This window comes from Leopardus geoffroyi, chromosome X, assembly GCF_018350155.1.
Source record: "Leopardus geoffroyi isolate Oge1 chromosome X, O.geoffroyi_Oge1_pat1.0, whole genome shotgun sequence".
Lineage (NCBI taxonomy): Eukaryota > Metazoa > Chordata > Mammalia > Carnivora > Felidae > Leopardus > Leopardus geoffroyi.
In genome coordinates, this window is record NC_059343.1 from 127060140 (window position 1) to 127081632 (window position 21493).

Here is a 21493-nt window from a genome sequence, read left to right on the forward strand (position 1 = left end):
TCTCCGATGAACATCGCCTTTATAATCAGAGAGAAAACATACAGAAACAACGTGGCCTGTGATATGTTCCGGGGACTGCAGCCTCCAGGCTCCAGCCCCTTGGGTGCCGATTAAAGGAGAGTGGTGGTAATGAAGTTACATCACGCTCCACATCCACACCCGATCCGATCCGACGAGACTCAGGAGACACTCCTTTGTCCCTCTACTGCCTTCATTGCCCTGCCTGGGTGTCCCACAAAAGGAAGAGGCGGCTTCCGGGTGCCTGGAGTCCCAGAGGGAGTGAAGGGGGCCCCGGGGGGCCCTCGGGCTGTGGGCCCAGGTGGGGGGGATGGAGCACAGCCACCCACCCCCTAGACGAAGTGGCCGAGAGGGCCCCACACCCACCGCAGGGGCCACTGGGAAATGGGCTCCGGAAGACGGAAGGGCCTGACCACGGGGCTGGCCAGTTAGCCTCAAGAGGCTAACTAGGGGCGGGGGGTGCCTGGGTGGTTCAGTCGGTTGAGCATCCGACTTCGGCTTAGGTCACAATCTGATGGTTTGTGAGTTCGAGCCCCGCGTCGGGCTCTGTGCTGACAGCTCAGAGCCTGGAGCCTGCTTCAGATTCTGTGTCCTTCTCTCGCTGTGCCCCTCCCTCATTCACGCTCTGTCTCTCTTTCTCTCAAGAATAAATAAAACATTTTTGAAAATTAAAAAAAAAAGAGGCTAACTAGGGGGACAGGACAGGACTGAGCAGACACCCCCCCCATTCCCCCGGCCCAGCCCCCCTCTGCCTGCTCCCTACTGGCTCCCTCTAAGGTGGGATTTATGGAAGGTGTTCTGTGGGTGACCAAGGTGTGGGTCCCGTGTCTCAGCAGAAGATGACAGGAGGGCCCTGGGGTTGGGAGAGAGCACTGATTCCGTAAGCACCAGCCAAGAGGCAGGGAGGCAGAGCAGACAGGCCCCCAGGTCTGCCTTCAGAAGGAGCCCGTGCCCATCCCACCCACAATGCCCACCCCAGCCCCTCAATGCAAGCCAGGTGGCAGGGGTGGGACCCCTCCCCACCAGGGGTGGACAGGCTTGGGGTAGCCAGTCAGGTAGTGGGGTGAGGAGACAAGACGTGACAAGGGCAGGGACCTACCACAACCCAGGCTTTAAAGGAGGGTTGGCATAACCAGTAAAGAAATTGAGTCAGTAACCAAAAATCTCCCAAGAAACCAGAGACCAGGGCCAGATGGCTGTCCAGGGGAATTCTACCAAACATTTAAAGAAGAGTAAACACCTATTCTTTTGAAGCTGTTACACAAAATAGAAATGGAGGGAAAACTTCCAATCTCATTCTATGAAGCCAGCATTATCTTGATTCCAAAACCACACAAAGACCCCACTAAAAAGGAGAACTATAGACCAATTTCCCTGATGAACACGTATGCAAAAATCCTCAACAAGATACTAGCCAACCAGATCCAACAACACATTAAAATAATTATTCACCACAACCAAGTGGGATTTATACCTGGGATGCAGGGCTGGTTCAATATCTGCAAATCAATCAATGTGATTCATCACATCAATAAAAGAAAGGACAAGATCATGTGATCTTGATCCTCTCAATAGATGCAGAGAAAGCATTTGACAAAATACAGCATCCTTTCTTGATAAAAACCCTCAAGAAAGTAGGGAGAGAATGATCATACCTCGAGATCATAAAAGCCATATATGAAAGACCTATGGCTAATATCTCCTCAATAGGGAAAAAGTGAGAGCTTTCCCCCAAAGGTCAGGAACACCACAGGGATGTCCACTCTCGTCACTGTTATTCAACATAGTACTGGAAGGCCTAGCCTCAGCAATTAGAAAACACAAAGGAATAAAAAGCATCCAAATCGGCCAGGAGGAATTCAAACTTTCACTCTTCACAGGGGACATGATACTCTGTATGGAAAACCCAAAAGATTCCACCAACAAACTGCTAGAAATATTCCATGCATTCAGCAAAGTCGCAGGATATAAAATCAATGCACAGAAATCAATTGCATTCCTATACACCAATAATGAAGCAACAGAAAGAGAAATCAAGGAATTGATCCCATTTACAACTGCACCCAAAACATAAAATACCTAGAAATAAACCTAACCAAAGGTGAAAAATCTATATCCTGAAAACTATAGAAAGCTCATGAAAGAAATTGAAGAAGACACAAAAAAATGGAAAAAGATTCCATGCTCCTGCATAGGAAGAACAAATATTGTTAAAAATGTCAATACTACCCAAAGCAATCTACATATTCAATGCAATCCCTATCAAAATAACACCAGCATTCTTCACAGAGCTAGAACACACACTCCTAAACTTTGTATGGAACCAGAAAAGACCCCAAATAGCCAAAGCAATCTTGAAAAAGAAAACCAAAGCTGGAAGCATCACAATCCTGGACTTCAAGCTGTATTACAAAGCTGTCATCATCAAGACAGTATGGTACTGGCACAAGAACAGCCACTCATGTCAATGGAACAGAATAGAGAACCCAGAAATGGACCCACAGACGTATGGCCAACTCATCTTTGACAAAGCAGGAAAGGCTATCCAATGGAATAAAGACAGTCTCTTCAGCAAGTGGTGCTGGGAAAACTGGACAGCGACGTGCAGAAGAATGAACCTGGACCACTTTCTTACCCCAGACACAAAAATAAACTCAAAATGGATGAAAGGCCTCAATGTAAGACAGGAAGCCATCAAAATCCTCTAGGAGAAAGCAGGCAAGAACCTCTTTGACCTTGGCCGCAGCAACTTCTTACTCAACACGTCTCCGGAGGCAAGGGAAACCAAAGCAAAAATGAACTACCGGGACCTCATCAAAATGAAAAGCTTCTGCACAACAAAGGAAACAATCAGCAAAACTAAAAGGCAACTGACAGAATGGGAGATATTTGCAAATGACATATCAGATAAAGGGTTAGTATCCAAAATCTATAAAGAACTTATCAAACTCAACACCCAAAAAACAAAGAATCCAGTGAAGAAATGGGCAAAAGACATGAATAGACACTTCTCCAAAGAAGACATCCAGATGGCCAACCGACACATGAAAAAATGCTCCACATCACTCATCATCAGGCAAATACAAATCAAAACCACCATGAGATACCACCTCACACCTGTCAGAATGGCGAACATTAACAACTCAGGCAACAACAGATGTCAGCGAGGATGCGGAGAAAGAGGATCTCTTTTGCACTGCTGGTGGCAATGCAAGCTGGTGCAGCCACTCTGGAAAACAGTCTGGAGGTTCCTCAAAAAACTAAAAGTAGAACTACCCTACGACCCAGCAATTGCACTACTAGGCATTTATCCAATGGATACAGGTGTGCTGTTTCGAAGGGACACATGCACCCCCATGTTTATAGCAGCCCTATCGACAACAGCCAAAGTATGGAAAGAGGCCAAATGTCCATCGATGGATGAATGGAGAAAGAAGATGTGGTCTATACAGACAAGGGAGTATTACTCGGCCATCAAAAAGAATGAAATCTTGCCATTTGCAGCTACGTGGATGGAACTGGAGGGTATTGTGCTAAGTGAAATGAGTCAGTCAGAGAAAGACAAATATCATATGACTTTACTCATATGAGGACTTTAAGAGACAAAGCAGACGAACATAAGGGAAGGGAAACAAAAATAATATAAAAACAGGGAGGGGACAAAACACAAGAGACTATTAAAAATAGAGAACAAACTGAGGGTTTGCTGGAGGGATCATGGGCGTGGGGATGGGCTTATTGGGCAAGGGCATTAAGGAGGACACTTGTTGAAATGAGCACTGGGTGTTATATGTAGGGCATGCATCACTGGATGCTACTCCTGAAATCATTTTTTTTTTTCAACGTTTATCTATTTTTGGGACAGAGAGAGACAGAGCATGAACGGGGGAGGGGCAGAGAGAGAGGGAGACACAGAATCGGAAACAGGCTCCAGGCTCTGAGCCATCAGCCCAGAGCCCGACGCGGGGCTCGAACTCCCGGACCGCGAGATCGTGACCTGGCTGAAGTCGGACGCTCAACCGACTGCGCCACCCAGGCGCCCCATCCTGAAATCATTATTGCACTATATGCTACCTTGGTTGTAAATTAAAAAGTAAATAAATAAAATAAAAATAAAGGAGAGTCAGGAGGGAGTTTTGGTGGGGGTGGGAAGAACTTTCTGGCAATCAGGGGTGTTGGGAGTGAGCAAGGAAGGGGAGTGGGGCGTCAGAGGCTGTATGGAAGTGGGTCTGGGCGACTAGGCCACTGCCCACTGCATTCTCTCGTTCCCAGGGGGCTGAAGACAAGGGACTCCAGGCCCAAACCTGCGCTGTCTCCAAGTGGCTTCTCCAGGAAGCAGAGGGACAGTGGAGAAGGGGCCCAGGCAGCAGGGAGGGCTCCCCTCTGCCCCAGGGCACCCGTCCAGAAGCTGACTGCTTCAGGCTGTGGGAAGACGTTGGGAGGGGAAGGGGGCAAAGCGCATGTCAGGAGCTCCGCGGCAGACAGCCCAGGAGATGAGCTCAGCACAGGGTTGTGGGTGCACAAACGACCCTCTGTGTCCTCAGTCAGCTGGGCACCACTGGAAGGAAGAGGGCATGTGTTCCCGAGCGCAGCAGGCCCACAGCCTTCCCCAGACTAACACTCATCAGAACACTGGGAGGACTGGAAGAACAGCCATGAATGAGGCAGCCGTGATCCCTTGGGGCAGGGGAGGCTGGTGCCCCAGGGCAGAACCCAGGCAAGAAAGCAGCAATCGGGCTGCATAACTCATCCCACTGAGTTATGTGGGAGAAAATGCTGAAGTGGGGACGGTCTCCCCTGGGGATACTGGCACAAGACCTGAATGATGACAAGGAGGCGGCCACGGGAGGGACTTTGAAGAACATTCCAGGCATCACTAAGCCCTTGGTGCTCCCCGAGAATAACGCGCACACACAGGAGAGGCCGGCCATCGTCATGGCCTCCGTGAGGAGCACGGAGCAGGGGACCAAGTGGCGGCAGGGGAAAGACCAGCAGGCAACCACAGTGGCCCAGACCAGAGATAACGATAGCTTGGCCTGACATGGAGGTGGCAGTGGAGATGGGGACTGCCAGGACCTGCTGCTGGGCTCGGGACAAGGGACAGGGTGGGAGGAAGGACACCCAGCAAGCGCAAGAGACAGTGCCTGACATCACCCACCATCAGGAAAGGGCATATCTAGAGCATACAGCCTCACCCGCCCCACTAGGGTTAGGTGGAATTAAAAAATGGAAAAGAGGGGTGCCCGGCTGGCCCGGTCGGAAGAGCATGCGACTCTCGATCTCGGGGTCACGAGTTCGAGCGCCACGTTGGATGTGGAGATTACTTCTAAAAAATTAAAAAATAAGATCTAAAAAACAATGGAAAAGAAATGTCGATGAGGATGTGGAGAAATGACACTCTCACACATTGCTTGTGGGAATGTAAAATGGGGCAGTGCATGTGGAAAAGTCTAGAGTTACCATATGACCCAGCACTCCCACAAGAATGGAAAACAGGCATCCAAACAAAAACTCGTACACAAATGTTCAGAGCAGCACTATTCATAATCGCCAAAATTTGGAAGCACCGTAAATGTCGACCAACAGATGGATAAACACAGTGCAGTAACACCCACACAGCGGGTCATTCAACCACATAAAGGGATGAAGTCCTGATACCTGCTACGACACGGATGGGAACAGTCTAGTCAGGGGAACGAAGGCAGAGGCACAAAAGGGCACATACTGTATGACTCCAGATGAGTGGAAATCACACTCATCTGCGCAAAGCAGATGAGTGGTTGCAGGGGGCTCGGGGAGGGGAGAATGGGAGTGCCTGTTTCATGGGTATGAAGTTCCCTTTTCGGATGGTGGACGTGTTCTGGAAATAAACAGTGGGGAATGGTCGCACAACACTGTGAATGTATACATGGCACTCACGGTAAATTTTATGTCATATGTTTTTCCACAATAAAAATATAAGACTGCCGCCTAGATCCACAGAGGCCACACAAGTGAGGACCCCTGGGGAGGATGCAGGGGTTGGTGTAAACACAGGAGGTGGGCATGTTTTATTAATGGAAAATTTTTGTCTCTGATGTGAAGCCCCTGAAACATGCAGACATCCCCATTGCCCCATTCCACCTACATGTGTCCCAAACCCAAGCCACCAAACCGGTTGTCATGTGACCACTGTTAACGAATTCAACTAGGGAACGTTCTTGATTTAAAATGAGATGGGGCGCCTGGCTGGCGCAGTCGGTAGAGGATGTGACTCCTGATCTCAGAGTTGTGGGTTCGAGCCCTACATTGGGCCCAGACATTACTTAAAAATAAAAAAGAATTTAATAAAATAAAACCCTGAGATGGAGGAGACCGCGAGGGATTGAACGTAGACAAGGGAAGAGGCCCATGGAAGACCATGAGCGGGTGGAGAGAGAGACCCAGACTTTACGGGTCAGCCAGAGAGGAGGGGGGAATCAGAGCAGGACAGAGCGACGAGGAGGAAAGGACTGACCGTTGGCATTTGCATTTGTTAAGAGGTGGACCGCCGCAGAGGGGGGCACCCAGCTGGCTGGGGGGGCGGGGGGGTGGTGAAGCTCGGCCCGTCGAGACTCAGCCTTGGGGAACTTTTGCAAAGAATGGGGTGGGAGTGGCCGGGGGCTGCGGGAGAGCGCTGCCTTTGCATTTTGCCAGGCGAGACACCGGAGCGGTCTGAACGCCGACGGGAGGTTCGCACGGGGGAAACTTCCTGCCCAGGAGGGCGGGGTGGGGGGAAGGACTGCGGGGACCGGACCTCGAGAAGGGGTGGGGGCCGCCGGGAGTAGGCGAGGGGGCCACGCGGGCGGGCGAAGGCTGCGCGGGAAGCGGGCCGACCGACCGGCCGCCGCCGCAGGGCATGGGGGGCGCGCGCGCGTGCGCGCGCGCGCGGCGGGGAGGGCTCGGCCCCGCCCCGCCCCCGGCTGCGACGCCCCGGGCGGCGGAGGGCGGGGCCCAGGCGCGCTCGCCCCGCCCCCCGGGCGCGGAGCCGCAGACAAAGAGGGCGGCGGTGGCGGTGGCGGTGGCGGCGGCCGCGCGGGTGGGGTGGCACGCTCGCCTCCCGCGCGGGCCGCGGGTCCTCCGACACCCCGACCCCCCCACCCCCGGCCGGAGCCAGTCCCCAGGCCCTGACCTAGGGAGCCGGGCGCAGCGGTGCGGGGGCTCGCGGTGGGGGGTTCCTCGCCATGTCCCAAGTGCTGGGATCCGACATCTCTGGGCAAGGCGAGGAGGAGGCAGGGGGGCGGAGGGGGCTGAGAAAGGAGCGTTGGCCGGTGTGTCCGGCGGGGCCTGCGACCCCCGCGAGGCCTGCTAAAGACCCTTCCCACTCTTGGTCACGCGGGGAGTAGGGGGTTAACTACATAAATTTCTAGTGGGGCCGTAGGCTGCTACGTGAGGACTCCGCCAACCCCACCTGCGGATTAAGAAATGGGCCAGGGGGGAGCAGAAGCCGGAAGGTGCCCCCTGCCCTGGGGCCCTGAGTCCTGATCAATGGTTCTAGGCTGGCTGACCCGAGTGCCCAAGGGTATACCCTGGGTGTACCTGTGTCTCTGGCTTCCCAGGCCCAGAGAAGTGTCACGGGGACCTCCACACCGAGCTCCACACAAAGCGTCGGGGGGGGGGGCGGGGGGGGGCGGGAAGAGAAGCCAGAGAAAGCAGGCCTGAGCCAAGGGCAGGCTCTCTGCACACTTCTCTTTTCAATGGCCCAGCACAAGTCCTCGTTCCTATTTTCCCAACTCTGGAGTTTGAAATTTGTCAATCCACAGGACCCTCGCAACATCTGACAGCGGATGCCTGCATTCCCTTCGGGCAGCTGGCCCCCAGAGTGCACACTGCGACACCTGCTCTCTCCTTTCTACACACACCTTTTGCAAAGGAGGTGCCAACACCAATGCTCCCACTCCCGGAGAAACCACAACACCCTTAATATGCTCATGGATTTAGCACGACCCAATCATCAGCGGCTCCACATCTCTCCAATTGTACCACTAATGCCATTAAAGCTTGTTTGTTTTTCTTTCTGGACCCGGGATCCAATCAAGGCCACACACGTTACATTTGGTTGTTGTGTGTCTAGTATCTTTTAATCCAGAACAATCTATCCACTCTGTGTTGTTGTTGTTGTTGTTGTTGTTTTAATTGCATGACATTGACCTCTTGGAAGAGTGCAGGGCAGCTGCCTTGCACAAAGCCCCAGAGTCTGGATCTGCCCTCGTTACATTCAGCTTAACTGCTTTGACCAAGTGCTGGGTTCTACCCCCTCCCCACCAACAGCATCAGGAGGTACCGGATCAGGCTGTCCTATTGTTGGGGAGGCTTGATTTAGTTTAATCACGTGGTCAAGGTCGTGGCTGCCAGGTCTCTCCTTTGCCCTTCCAAATTTACAAGAAGCCTGGGGTAATACCTTGAGACCCTACGACTATCTTGTTCCCTGACCACCTTTATGTAATGGTTTTACCATCCAAGGATGATCCTTGCCTAAACGAATTGCATCAGTGGCTAAAAAAAAGTCCTTAGTTTGTATTCCAACGGGGACACGGCATTACGCTCCATCATGATGTCACTGGCCCGGCAACTGGCAGGCCCCCGGTCGTGGCTGCCTGGACAAACCAGGACAGCCAACCCCATAATCGTGCCCACCCCTTCTTGCCCAGGGGCAGGAGAAAGAAAGAAAAGGAAGCATGGGTGGGGGCTTCCTCCCAGAAGCCTTCATAGTTTGGTAGCTCGGTGTACGTGTGGGTGTCCATGTCACTGTCTGCACGTTGGTAAGGGTGGATGGGAGAGGAGGATTGGTTAGTTGCACCCAGCACAGAAAAGCAGACGATGTCCCTGGGGACCTCAGTTGGGCGCTGACCCCTGGGAATTGGTTTGGTAGGCCTAAGGTGATGCCCTGCCTCTTGTTTATAACAATCACATTGTAAGGTGGCGCTGATGTGATTCAGGGCCTCACTGATTTACCCCATTTCTTCCGGAAGTCCTTGCTAGTTGCTGTGGTCGGTCCAAGCACCAGCAGCATGGACATCGCCTGAGCACCTGTGAGAAACGCGGAATCTCAGGCCCCAGACCCGTTTAATCAGAGTCTGCATTTCAACAAGGGCCTTGCAGTGGCGTTGCACTGGCCCAGGACGCCCTCTCGAGGAACCGGGAAGGATGCGCGCGCACACCTGAATGGGGTTCAAACACCAGGTAGATGGTTCAAAGGGTCTCTCCTTCCCTCTCACCCCTTCCCACCCCAAAGCTGCTGAGTGGATGGGCGGTGGCCACCCAGGGTCTGCTGTAATCTGACCATCGGCCCTGGCTCCCGTGCCCTTCTAGCTGCGAGCAGGCCTCTCGGGTGCTGGGAAGGGAGGATACCCCATGCAGCCTGTGTGAAAACGCGAAGCAATTCCTGAGGTCATCGTCAAGATCAAGCTTTGGGTGTAAGCTCACCACCACTGAAAATATCCACCCACCCACCTCTGGGCTCACCTGACTGGTCCAAGGGCATGATCCAAGTCTAGCAGTAATCGAAAGGATATTCTTTATGAGGTGCCCTTCATTTCCACTGCTCACAGAAAGCAAGAGGCAGATTGCACTACAAAGAGGGGACATGCCTGCCACAGCCCAAAACCAGCCCCTGAGCCCCAGCTTCTCAGTTTCCTCCTTTGGCTCCTAACTCGTCTCATGCCTTACACTTCTTCACAACTCAGGGCTCCTCTTCCTGTGTCCCCCCCCCCTTCTTTCCCATTAGAGAAGCCCCAATTAGAAAATAATAGTGAACATTCTTCTGTCACTGGACATTAAGAGTGTCATGTCCATGAGTGAGGCTGTCTCCATCCAGCTGCCTTCACCACCAACCGAATGGCCTGATGGCAACAATTCCAACCCGGGCCAAATGAGATCCCAGGGGACCTGGTGCAGCTCAGCAAAGGTGGGTGATGTCCCCATGGCGATGACCTTGGGAGGCGGGCACTCTTTATTCCCACATGGCCCGTTCTTCCCTGGTGGGGACCCTAAAGTAGAAGGAAGGAAAGACCCGCCCACCCCCACCAGGTGCCCCTGCTGGGCTAAGTGCTTTTTCCTTCGGTGAGTGTGTGTTACACGCATTTCTTGTTTTTAAAGCTTTACTGAGGTGTCCTTGCCATATGACGAAATGCATATATTTGGAGCATACAGTTTAAAGTTTTGTAAACATACACTCACGAAACCATCATCACAATCAAGACTGACCATTTCCATCATGCTGAAGTGTCCTCGTGTCCCTTTGTCATCCCTCCCTCCTGCCCATCCCTGCAAATGCTGATGTGCTTTCTGTAACTGCAGATTAGTTTGCATTTTCTAGGATTTTCCACCAACGGCTCAGACAGTCCTTGGAACTGAGAGAAGGCAGGAAGGCAGGAAAGGCATTTAAAGATTTTGAGACAGGGGTGCCCGGGTGGCTGTTGGTTAAGCATCGGCTTTGGCTCAGGTCACGATCTCACAGTTCATGAGTATGAACCCCGCATCGGGTTCTGTGCTGTCGGCACAGAGCCTGCCTGGGAGCCTCTCTTTTCCTCTCTCTCTGCCCCTCCCCCACTCACAGTCTCTGTCCCTCTCTAAATAAATAAATAAGCTTTAAAATATATATACAAATACATAAACATTTAAATATACGTGTAAATATATAATAAAACATTTGAGACAATGGTAAAACACGGTGACGCTATGCAGATCATGGCTGTTGGACTTCAATGCCCCGTTCACGGACTGCACGATTATTCCCAGAGGGCCCACTCCAGGACAGGCGGTGTGCAAGGACACAGCCCAGTCCGGCTCACAGGACGCCCCCACTCAAGGGGGAAGGAGCACGTCAGGGCGAGGAGAGCCACCGTGCAGGGTGGAGGAAGATGGAAAGAGGGGACAGGCGTGAGCCCACTGGCCTCCCCATGGCCCCCCACAGCCCTGTGGGCCCTTCTCTCCCCCAACCGTCGCCTCTTTGCTCGTGGCCAGCCTCTCCCCTTGTGAAAAGGCCCAGGGGGAGGGAGAGAGGGGTCTGTGGACCCTCAGCACACAGAACGGTGGCTGGCTCAGCAAGCAGGTGCTGGAGGAAAGACCTTGCTGCCACAAGGCAGGCTGGCGTTTGACGTCTCCGAATGTGGACAGAGGGCGGAAGGTGGTGGTGGTGAGGCACTGGGCCCCCAGACTGAGAGAAGAGTGGAGGTGTGGCCAGGCCTGGCAGGGAGTGGGCGGAGTAGGCCGGGAGGCCAGTTTCCTTTGTCACAGAGGGTCTCCTACGCACCTGCCAGAAGACCGTGATGGTGGCAGGGGGCGGGGGAACCAAGGTATGGAAGACTGGGGTGACGGGGGGGGGGTGACAAAGAGAGGCTTGATTAGATCCCTGACAAAGGGGTCCAGGTGCCAGAGGGCAGGACGCAGGCCCCCAGCAGGAAGGGCTCCAGGAAGAGCTCCAGGAAGGGCGCTCAGAAGGCACTGTGTGCTTTGGTGCTGATGCTCTCCCTCCCCACCTTCCACCGTCTGCAACCTGGATCCTTCCTCTTCCTAACTCAAGGGGCAAGACCGCAGGATCTTTCTACATTTTCAAGCTTGTCAGTATGTCGCATCCCCGCCCCCACCCCCGCCCGCACCCCAACACCCCTGCTCGGTTAAGTGGAAGACAAGAAGAAGATGACAGAAATAGAAGTAGGGCTCCGACATGCCACATTTAGTGCGTTTGTGGCAGGTGCTTGTGGCTGGTGCCCGTGGCCGGTGCTCATGGCAGGCGCTCGTGGCAGGCCGCAGCGGTAGAATAAGGGGCCCGAGCAGTGAGTATCTCAACAGCCACTGCAAAAGCATTTGATAAAATCTAACAACTCGTCATGATAAAAACACTCAAACTAGGAATAAAAGGGAACCTCCTTGACTTGATAAAGAACATCTGTGAAAGACCTACAGCTAATTTTATACTCACTGGTGAAAGACTGGAAGCTTCTCCTGTTAGATCAGGAACAAGGCAAGGATGTCTGCTCTCACCAGTCTATTCAATATTGTACTCGAGATCTAGCCAGAGCGAAGAGGCAAGAAAGAAATAAAAGGCATCCGGATTGGAAAGGCAGATGTAAAACTATCTCTATTTGCCCATGACATAATCCTACATATAGAAAATCCTGAAGAATCCACTAAAAAGCAATCAGAGCTAATAAATGAATCAGTAAGGTTGCAGAAGACAGGATCAATATCTAAAAACCAACTGCATTTCGATACAGTGCCAGTGAGAACAATGAAAAAGAAGTTAAGAAAACAATTCCAGGGGCGCCCGGGTGGCTCAATCGGTTAAGCGTCCGACTTCAGCTCAGGTCATGATCTCACGGTTGGTGGGTTCGAGCCCCGCATCGGGCTCTGTGCTGACAGCTAGGAGCCTGGAGCCTGTTTCGGATTCTGTGTCTCCCTCTCTCTCTCTGCCCCTCCCCTACTCGCACTCTGTCTCAAAAATCAATAAACATTAAAAAAAATTTTAAATAAAAATAAATAAATAAATAAATAAATAAATAAATAAATAAAACAATTCCAGGGGTGCCTGGCTTGACTCAGTCAGAAGAGCGTGCCTTGGTCTCGAGATTGTGAGTCTGAGTCGCATGTTGGGTGGAGAGACTACTAAAAAAGAAAAACAAACTTAAAAAAAAAAAGAAAGAAAAAGAAAACAATTCTACTTATAAAAGCATCACAAAGAATAAAATACTCAGGAATAAATGTAACAAAAGTGCAAGACACTGTTTAAAGAAACTGAAGAACCAGGGCAGCTGGGTAGCTCAGTTGGTTGAAGGGGTTGAGCAAAGGGCTCTTGATTTCGGCTCAGGTCGTGATCTCGAAATTCGTGAGACTGAGCCCAGTTTGGGAACACGTCGGGCTCTGTGCTGACAGCGCAGAGCCTGCTAGGGATTCTCTCTCTCCTTCTCTCTCTACCCCTCCCTTGCTCATGTTTTCCCCCCCTCTCTCAAAATAAACAAACATTAAAAAAAAAAAAGAAAGAAATTGAAGACCCACGTGGAAAGACATCCCATGTTCATGGCTCATACTCCACCCACAATTGATCTACAAATTCAATTCCGCTGGCCTCTTTTTAGAACCCGGCAAGCTGATCCTAAAATTCATATACAAACTGAAGGGACCCAGAACAATCAGAACAGTCTTGAAGGGTACAAAAATGGAGGACTCACACTTGCTGAATTTAAAATTTACTTACAAGGCCAGAGTAAAAGCAGCGTGGCACTGGCATGAAGACAGACATTTCTCCAGAAAAAATCTCTAAGTGGCCAACAGCGCATGAAAAGATACTTCACATCACTTAGACATCAGGAAATGCAAATCGAACCCACAGTGATACCACCGCACAGACAGTAGGATGGTGATAATCAGACGCACGTGTTGGGGGAATGTGGAGAAACCGGAACCCTCTCCCACTCCTGCAGGAATGTACAATGGCTTGTCCCTGCCGAAGAGTTCTGCAGCTCCTCAAAAAATTAAACAGAATTACCATCCGATCCAGCAACTCCATTTCAGGGTATATACCTGAAAGAATTAAAAGCAGGGACTCGGGGCGCCCGGCTGGCTCAGTCGGTAGGAGCGTGCAACTCTTGATCTTGGGGTTGTGGGTTTGAGGCCTACGTTGGATATAGAGATTACTTAAAATCTTCTTTTTTTTTTTTTTTAAAGAGTAGACCCCAGGGAGGCCGCCCACAGAGTCCATTCTAATGACCACCACTCCAGCCAGCAGCACCGCTAGCTAGAAGGCAGTGGTCCAGTACCTCTGTGCCTTCTTTTTTTAACATTTGTTTATTGATTGATTGATTTTTGAGAGAGAGAGAGAGAGAGAGAGAGAGAATGGGAAGGAGCAGAGAGACAGGGAGACACAGAATCCCAAGCAGGCTCCAAGCCGTTAGCGCAGAGCCCGACGTGGGTCTTCAACTCCGAAACCCGAGCTGAAGTCGGACCAAAAATTAAATTTAAAAAAAAATGAAGTAACGGGCAACCGAGTGGCTCCGTCCGTTAAGCGTCCGACTCCGGATTGTGGCTCGGGTCGTGATCTCGTGGTTTTTGAGTTCAAGCCCGGCATCGGGCTCTGTGCTGACAGTGCAGAACCTGCTTGTGATTCTCTCTCTCCCTCTTTCTTTTCCCCTGCCCTCCCCTCTCTCTCAAAATAACTAAATTTAAAATAAAAGCAGGGACTCAAACAGATACTTGCACACCCACGTTCACAGCAGCATTACTCACAATAGTGAAAAGGTGGAAGCAACCGCAATGTCCATCAATGGATGAACGGATAAATATTATTTGCTACAGTCACACTGTCATGTTATTCAGCAGTAAAAAGAGATTTAGGGAGCGCCTGGCTGGTTTGGTCAGAAGCATGTGTGACTCTCGATGTCAGGTCATGCGTTCAAGCCCCACATTGGGTGTAGACATTACTAAAAATAATAATAATAATAATAATAAACTTAAAAACAGAAATGTAGTACTTATTTGGGCTACAATATAAATGAACCTTGAAAACGTGGTAGGGGCACTCTTGATCTCGGGGTTGTGAGTTTGAGCCCTATATTGGGGGTAGAGAGCACTTAAAAAATATTTTTTTAAAAGAAAACATGATAAATCTAAGAAGCCACACACATAAACAATCAAAGACTGTATCTGTATGGCTCGTATGGTTCAAAGTAGATTCGTGGCTGCCAGGGGCTGGGAGGCGTTGGGTTAAATGCATATATGACTGCTTAAGAAGACAGGGTTTCTGGGGCCCCTGGCTGGCTCAGGTGGTTGAGCGTCGGACTCTTCATTTCGGCTCAGGTCAGGATCTCGTGGGATCGGGTCAGATCTCGTGGGATCGAGCCCTGTGCTGGGCTCCACGCCATTAGCCCTTAGGATTCTCCCCACCCCCCTCTTTCAAAATCGATAAACTCAAAAAAAAAAAAAAAAAAAAGGAAGAAGAAGAAGACAGGGTTTCTTTTTAAGGCGAGGACAATGTTCCAGAATGAGGTAGTGGGGACAGTTGCACAGCTCTCTGAACATAGTAAAAACCGCCGACTGCACCTATTACCAGGGTATGTGAATTATACCTCAATAAAGCTGTCGTCTGTTCTGTGCATGTGAGCCATCAGGAGCAAAGGACCCGGAACTCAAGGCTAGGACAGAGACTTGGGGTTCTTGACGGGGTGGCAGAGGTATGCACGTATGTGCATTTCCCTGGGCTGCACGGTGTCCCCAGTGGGGTCCCTGACTCTCATACGGCACAGAGGCCACAGGCAGACACAGCCTGGACAGGGAGAAGTGCCACTGACACTAGACGAGCACCCATGTCTACAGGCAAGGGGTCCGGCTGGTCTTTGGGGACAAATGTTCCTTTCTGCTCTGAGAAAAAGATCAGACTGGGCCAGGGAACGCTCTCCCTGCTGGGCCTGGGGCTCCAGCCCCGAGAAACGGGGTCTTGTGGGACAACGGATGGTTTTCCCTGTTTTCCGGATCCTTTGTATTCAATCTTCTTTTGTCTCCTCTTTATTTTTTTTAATCAAAAAAAAATTTTTTTTAATGTTTAGTTTTGAGAGACAGACCGAGCAGGCAAGGGGCAGAGAGAGAGGGAGACACAGAATCTGAAGCAGGCTCTAGGCTCTGAGCTGTCCCCAAAGAGCCCTAGGCGAGGCTTGAACTCACGAACTGCGAGATCATGACCTGAGCCTAAAACTGACTGAGCCACCCAGGTGTCCCGAGTTTTAAAAGAAAATTTTTAAGTTTATTTATTTATTTATTCTGAGACACAGAGAGAAAAAGAGCGAGCGCAGGGGAGCAGCAGAGAGACAGAGACAGGGAGAGAATCCCAAGCAGGCTCTGCACTGTCAGCACAGAGCCTGACGTGGGGCTGGAACCCAAGAACGGTGAGATCACGACCTGAGCCCAAACCAAGAGTTGGGCGTTTAACCTGAGTGAGCCGCCCAGGTGCCCCAAAACTACATCCGGCCTCTGACTCGGTCCACATTTCTTCAAGAGTTTTAAAAGGGATCAGCGTCCCCAGAGACTGGTCTGTGACGGCTGCAGAGGACACCTGGCATGAGGGGCTCTCCTCCTGGGGGTCCACCTGCCCGGGGTTTGGCCTCTCTCTCAAGGAAAGCTTGGCTCTGAGTTTCGCTGCACAGGTTCACCCCAAGCGCTCCTCCCACATGGAGCCTCCCCGAAGGCAGTCCCGGCCTCAACTGTGGCAGCCTCCCCCCAAGTGCCAGGGCGAGCCCGAAGGGTCACCTCCGTGTCGCCTCTCAACCACGGCTCATTTCAAGCCTGTCGCGCTGCGCAGGTGGCCCTCGGCTTTCCACACACCCCCATGAGGTCGGCCTTAAATGAAGCACTACATCACTCCCTCTCTGAGGAAGTGAAGAGCCCACAGCCTTGGGGTCGCTTGCCTTTCGGTGGAATGATCGCAAGAAAGGAAGCAGTGAGGGTGGGATCCCACGGTGTCACCGACCAACCAGTGCAGCCCAACCTTTCGCCGGCAGCCCCGGTGCCCCACCACTGGGATTCCAAGGGACTGCCTTTCGGTCCGGGCCCGAGTTATTACCGAAGCCGATTCCACGAGCGGGTAATGACAATGGCCGAGCAAGATTTCCAAACAGCGGGAACACGACGAGAGGAAACAGCCCGGGGCGGATGGCGAGAAAGGAAGAAAGAAGGCGAAGGGCGGCGAGCGGGAAAAGCGGAGGGCTGCGCGCGCCCCGGGAGACAGGCCCTGAGACACTGGATGAGTGGCGCGGCCAGGACCGAGCAAGGTTCCCCGTCCCGCCCCCTCCCGCTCGCAGTGGCCAGAACTAGGCTCACAGCACTAAAGCTGGGCTCCCGCGGCAGCCCCCATTCCCCCCCCCCCGACCGCTCCCCACCGATGCTTACAGGAGCTCCCCCTATTCCTCTCAAGAGACCCCATTCCCGCGTTCAACACCGCGCGGACTAGCACCCGCTCCCGAGCCCTGACCGGTAAACCCGGAGTTGAAGTGCATACCTGTCTGCGCCCGGTCTGCCCCTGGGTCCCGACTCCCTCCGACCTTGAACTCCCTCCACTCAGCCCCGGGGGCGTGCGTCTCGGGCCCCTCCATCCGGGACATTTCCCTAGACACCCCTCTGAGCGCACACAAAAAGTACACACGCGCGGGGCCGCAGGAGCCTCCGCGCACACACAGACGGGGCACAGGCACGCACTCACGAAGTCACGCCACGCACAGGCAAGGAAACCCCGCTCCGGGCCACCGGGCTGGGCTCGGCTTCCGAGCCCGCGGCCGGGCGTATCCCCTCCCTTCTCGCCGAGCACCTGCCGGTCCACGCCCCCCGCCCCCGCCCCCCACCCGCGACTCGGGGCCCGAGGCCCCGCAGGGCAAAGAGCCAGCCGGGCACCGCCGCCCGCACAGGGCGCACCCCGCGCTGAGCCCGCGGCACCCCGGGCCTGGGAACCCACCATTTGGGCCGGGCCGGGCCGGAGAGTGAGCGCCGGGCTAAGCACCCAGACCGCCCACGCGCTCCTCCTCCGCTGGGCCGCGGGTACCTGAATTCGGCCGCCCCCCGCGCCGCGGGTGCCCGGCTCCCTCCTCCGCCCTGGGGCCGGCGGGGCCAGCGTGTGCCGGGAACGGAGCCCGTTGCTATGCAACCTCCATCCCGCGCCGGCGCCGGCGGCACCGCGCCTCCGGGCTCCCGGGCCCGGGGGGTGCAGGCGCGCCGGACCCGGGGCCGAGCCCCACTTCCCGAGCCGGGCCGAGCCGGATCCAGGGCTCACGTCCCCTCTGGGCGCCCGAAGGATGCGCCCTGCACCCCATCCCCACGCAGCTTCACCCCCCCCCCCATCTGTGGCCGGTTCCCACGGAGCGCCAACACCCAGCAGCCCCCGAAACTGAGGGCGGGAATGGCTCCCTACCTCTTCCTCTCCGAGCCCTCCAGCCCCAGCCAGGTCTGTGGCCGGCTTCTTCCCCAGGTGGCGCCCACGCCCCCCCGCCCCAGCGGCCCCGCCGCCCTACCTGAAGCATCACTTTGTACTGCTCCTCCGGTTTCTGAACCACGCACATATTACATCCCATGGTGCTGGCCGGCGGGGGGAGGAGGGCGGGAACGGGAAAACGCCTTTCACTGGCCGGAGTGCGGGACCTCGGGTCCCGGGCCGGGGCCGGGGGCCATACCCTAGCGCAGGGGGCGGGCCGCCTAGCGGGGGAGGGGAGGACGGCCCGAGGGAGGGGCGGCTCCACGCCCCTCGGGTTAACTGGGCTGGCTGAGGCCGGGCGCGGGCATGCTCCCTCGCACCGGGCCAGGAGAAAAAGGGCAGCGGGGGATGGGCGGGCGCGCCGGGCGTTGCTGGGCGACGGCCCCCCAGGAGGCGCGGGGGCGCGCCGGGCCGCCGGGGGCCGTCAGGGGCCGTGGGCCGCGCGCCTCCCCGCCCGCGGGGCCCGCCGCTGCCGCTGCCGCTGGCGCTGCCGCTGCCGCCTCCGGCTCCCACCCATGGCCACCGGCCCCGGGAGCCCGGCCCTCGCGCTCGGCGCCGCGGCCCGGCCCGCCGACTGGGGGACGGCGGCGCGGCGGCGGTCCCCGCCCGCGGCCAGGCCCGCGCCCACGCTCCCGCCTCGCCCGGCCGCGCTCACGGCGCTCCCGGCGCCCGCTCTCTGGCCCGCAGTCGGCCCCGCAGTCTCCAGCTCCCGCCCGGGACGACGGGCACGCGCGCGCGCCCGCGGCGGCGGCGGCGGCGGCGGCGGCGGGGGGGGGGAGGGGCGCGGGGACGGGGCGCACGCGCGCGGGGGAGGGGAGCTGGGCGGGGTGGAAGCGCGAGCGGCGGGGGCCGCGGGAGCGGGCGCGGAAAGGCGGGGGCGGGGCCTTGGCTTGGGTGGTCGGGGGGTCCCGGCTCCCCGCTACCGCCGGCGTCGGGTCCCCGGGCTCTCCGCGCTGGACGTGCGGCCGACGCGGTGCGGGCCCGGGGGACAGGCGTCCTGTTCGGAAGAGCGCCTCCCGGGATCCCCCCAGAGAGCTCGGGGCCTCGGGAGGGGGGCGCGATTTCAGCCCAGTTCCCCGGGGTCTCCACCCCTCCCTCCTGCTTCCCTTTAATGACTGCTTCTAGCCTTCAAGTGAGGCGTTCCCCCGCTGTCGTTTAAATGGACACCTTTGTTAAAATAAGCTAAAAACAAGGAAATAAAAAGAGGTGGGGGGAGAGCCCACCAGGGCTCCGGATGCCCTGGGTCCCTCGCGCGCGCGCACGGAACTGGCCCACCTGAGTCCCCTGCCTACCTGTGTCTCTCAGCCCCAGCCCGAGCTCGGGCACACGGCTTCGACGTTCCCTCCATCTGTTTCTCTCTCTCCCACAACCTGCCGTCTCTCTTCTTGGACAAGCCTGGAGAGAGAAGGCCTTTGCCTGGAAAGCAGCGTCGGATTGAGGGCTGGGTTCCCATGGGGTGCCCGGGAGAGTTGCTGAGCCCAAGCCGCCCCCCCCCCGCTGCAGAAGATCACTTGATTAAATTGCTGCACGCTTCATTTCCAGGCGTTGGCAAGTGACGGAATCATTAACCACACTGGGCGGTTTAATTAGACGGCGGCGGTTGGGGAAGGCCCCTTCTTCCTCCCTGATTCCTGGGCAAGAGGATAGGAATCGAACGGTGGGTCTGCTCCAGAGTTTTGCATCTGTCTTCTCCTGGCCTTCTTCTCCTTGTGTCTCCTCTGTATCTGTGTCCAACCTTCTCTTTTCTTATAAGGACACTGGTCATTGGATTTAGGGCTCACCCTACTCCAGCATGACCTCTTATTAGCTTGATTACATTTACAAGGGCCTGAATTCCAAATAAGGTCATATTCACAGGTACCAGGGAGGGGGACTTGAACTTTTTGGAGGACAGAATTCTACCCACCACACATAGCGAAGTCCAGATTCAAGGACAGCGTAGACTGCTCCTTCTTTTTAATGTGTTTATTTCTTTTTGAGAGAAAGAGCGCGCACACCTGAGGACACGACCAGGGGAAGGGGAAGGGCAGAGAGAGGGAAACAGAGCCCAAGTAGGCTCTCCGCTGACAGCAGAGAGCCCCATGTAGGGCTCAAACTAACAAACCATGAGATCACGACCTGAGCCAAAGTCCGATGCTTAAACGACTGAGCCACCCAAGTGCCTGCATAGACTGGGTCACTGGGAATGATGATGGGGAGAGCAGCAATCCTATTCCCATTCCTTGGTTCGCAGCACCTTGTATTGACTATTGACTCATTGCATTTGTCACATTATGGAGTAAGGTTCCCCAGCACCACAGGATGTTTGCCCTGAGCCAGCATCTTTGCTGCACCTTCACTGGGCCCTGGGTGTTTCTGGGTGATGCAGTGTGAGGCAGGGCAGTGGCTCCCATGCATGTGTGCTTCTTGCCACACCTCGTTTCTTGGAAAAAGACACCCTTGCTCTGAAGTATTGTTCTGTGGCATACCATGTCAATAGATCAGGTGTGTGTAAGCCCTCAGAGGGATTGCTAGCAGAGACGCTGTGCATAGGGAAGGCAGATCCAAATCCAAAGTTGGACTAATTACTCCCCCCCCCCCCCATCAGGGTGAGAGGAATCCGATACAACCTTTCTGCTACCAAACGGCTGGCTGGTCCCCTTAAGAAATGGCATCACACCAAGAGCTCCACATTGATCTCTGCTTGCTGGTGGATTGGGCATTCAATGATGGCAGTATTGAGATCAACCTTGCTGAGAGAGAACCCTTCCTTCTAGGCCCACGCAGAACCTCCAGCCCTTCCACCACAGCCATTGCCTTCATGGATCCATTGCACCATGGAGAGAAGCTGGCTGACCACCACAGGGTTCCTTCTATCCGCCTGGTGGCTCAGTTTGAGTTTCCTGCTCTGCCAGGGGTCATTGGCAGAGACACAGGAATCCACATACCCTCCCGTGCACTCCCCTAGGTACATTAGGTATCTCCACCTCTTCTCCAAAGCTTCTGGCGTCTTACTGTAACATTGTGATTTATGATGAAAATTATATATGTTTGGTCTTTGTCCCTGTTTTTGGCTCAGAGCTCTTAAAACTCTTGGAATTTCCTGTGATGAGAGTCATAAAGGTGTCTTTTGTTTTGTGAATGCGGTGACTTTTGCACGGCACCTAAGGATGGGGCTGGTTGCCAGGAGACCCAACTGAATAATTAGAGGGTTGGAACTTTCCTTCCTCTTTCCCAACCTCCACAGAGGGAAGAGGGGCTGGAGATTGAATCAGTGGCCACTGGCCAATGATTTAATCAATCACGCCTTTGTAATGAAGCCTCCTTTGAAACCCAAAAGGAAGAAAAAAGGAACAGGGTTTGGAGACCTGGGTTGGAGGTATGGGAGAGTGACATCCTTCGAGAGGACACAGAAGCTCTGTGCCTTGCCCTCATACCTTGCCTTACATATCTCTTCAATCAGGCTACCCCTGAGTTATATACGTTTATAATAAACTGGTGACCTAGTAAGTTTCTCTGAGTCCTGTGAGC

General features: G+C 54.4%; 1 protein-coding gene across 3 annotated transcripts in view; it reads right to left on the bottom strand.

The window, feature by feature from the left end:
* The window catches only part of PDZD4 (PDZ domain containing 4), a 32321-nt gene extending 13631 nt beyond the window's left edge, over window positions 1-18690 (bottom strand). The window contains exon 1 of one of the 3 annotated variants that reach the window (XM_045473157.1): window positions 18024-18690. In XM_045473157.1, the coding sequence (XP_045329113.1) occupies window positions 18024-18083 (60 nt within the window). In that variant the 5' untranslated portion in view covers window positions 18084-18690. The remainder of the gene's footprint in view (window positions 1-18023) is intronic. The other 2 variants (XM_045473158.1, XM_045473160.1) reach the window with 2 other exon arrangements.
* Window positions 18691-21493: the final 2803 nt, after the last annotated feature.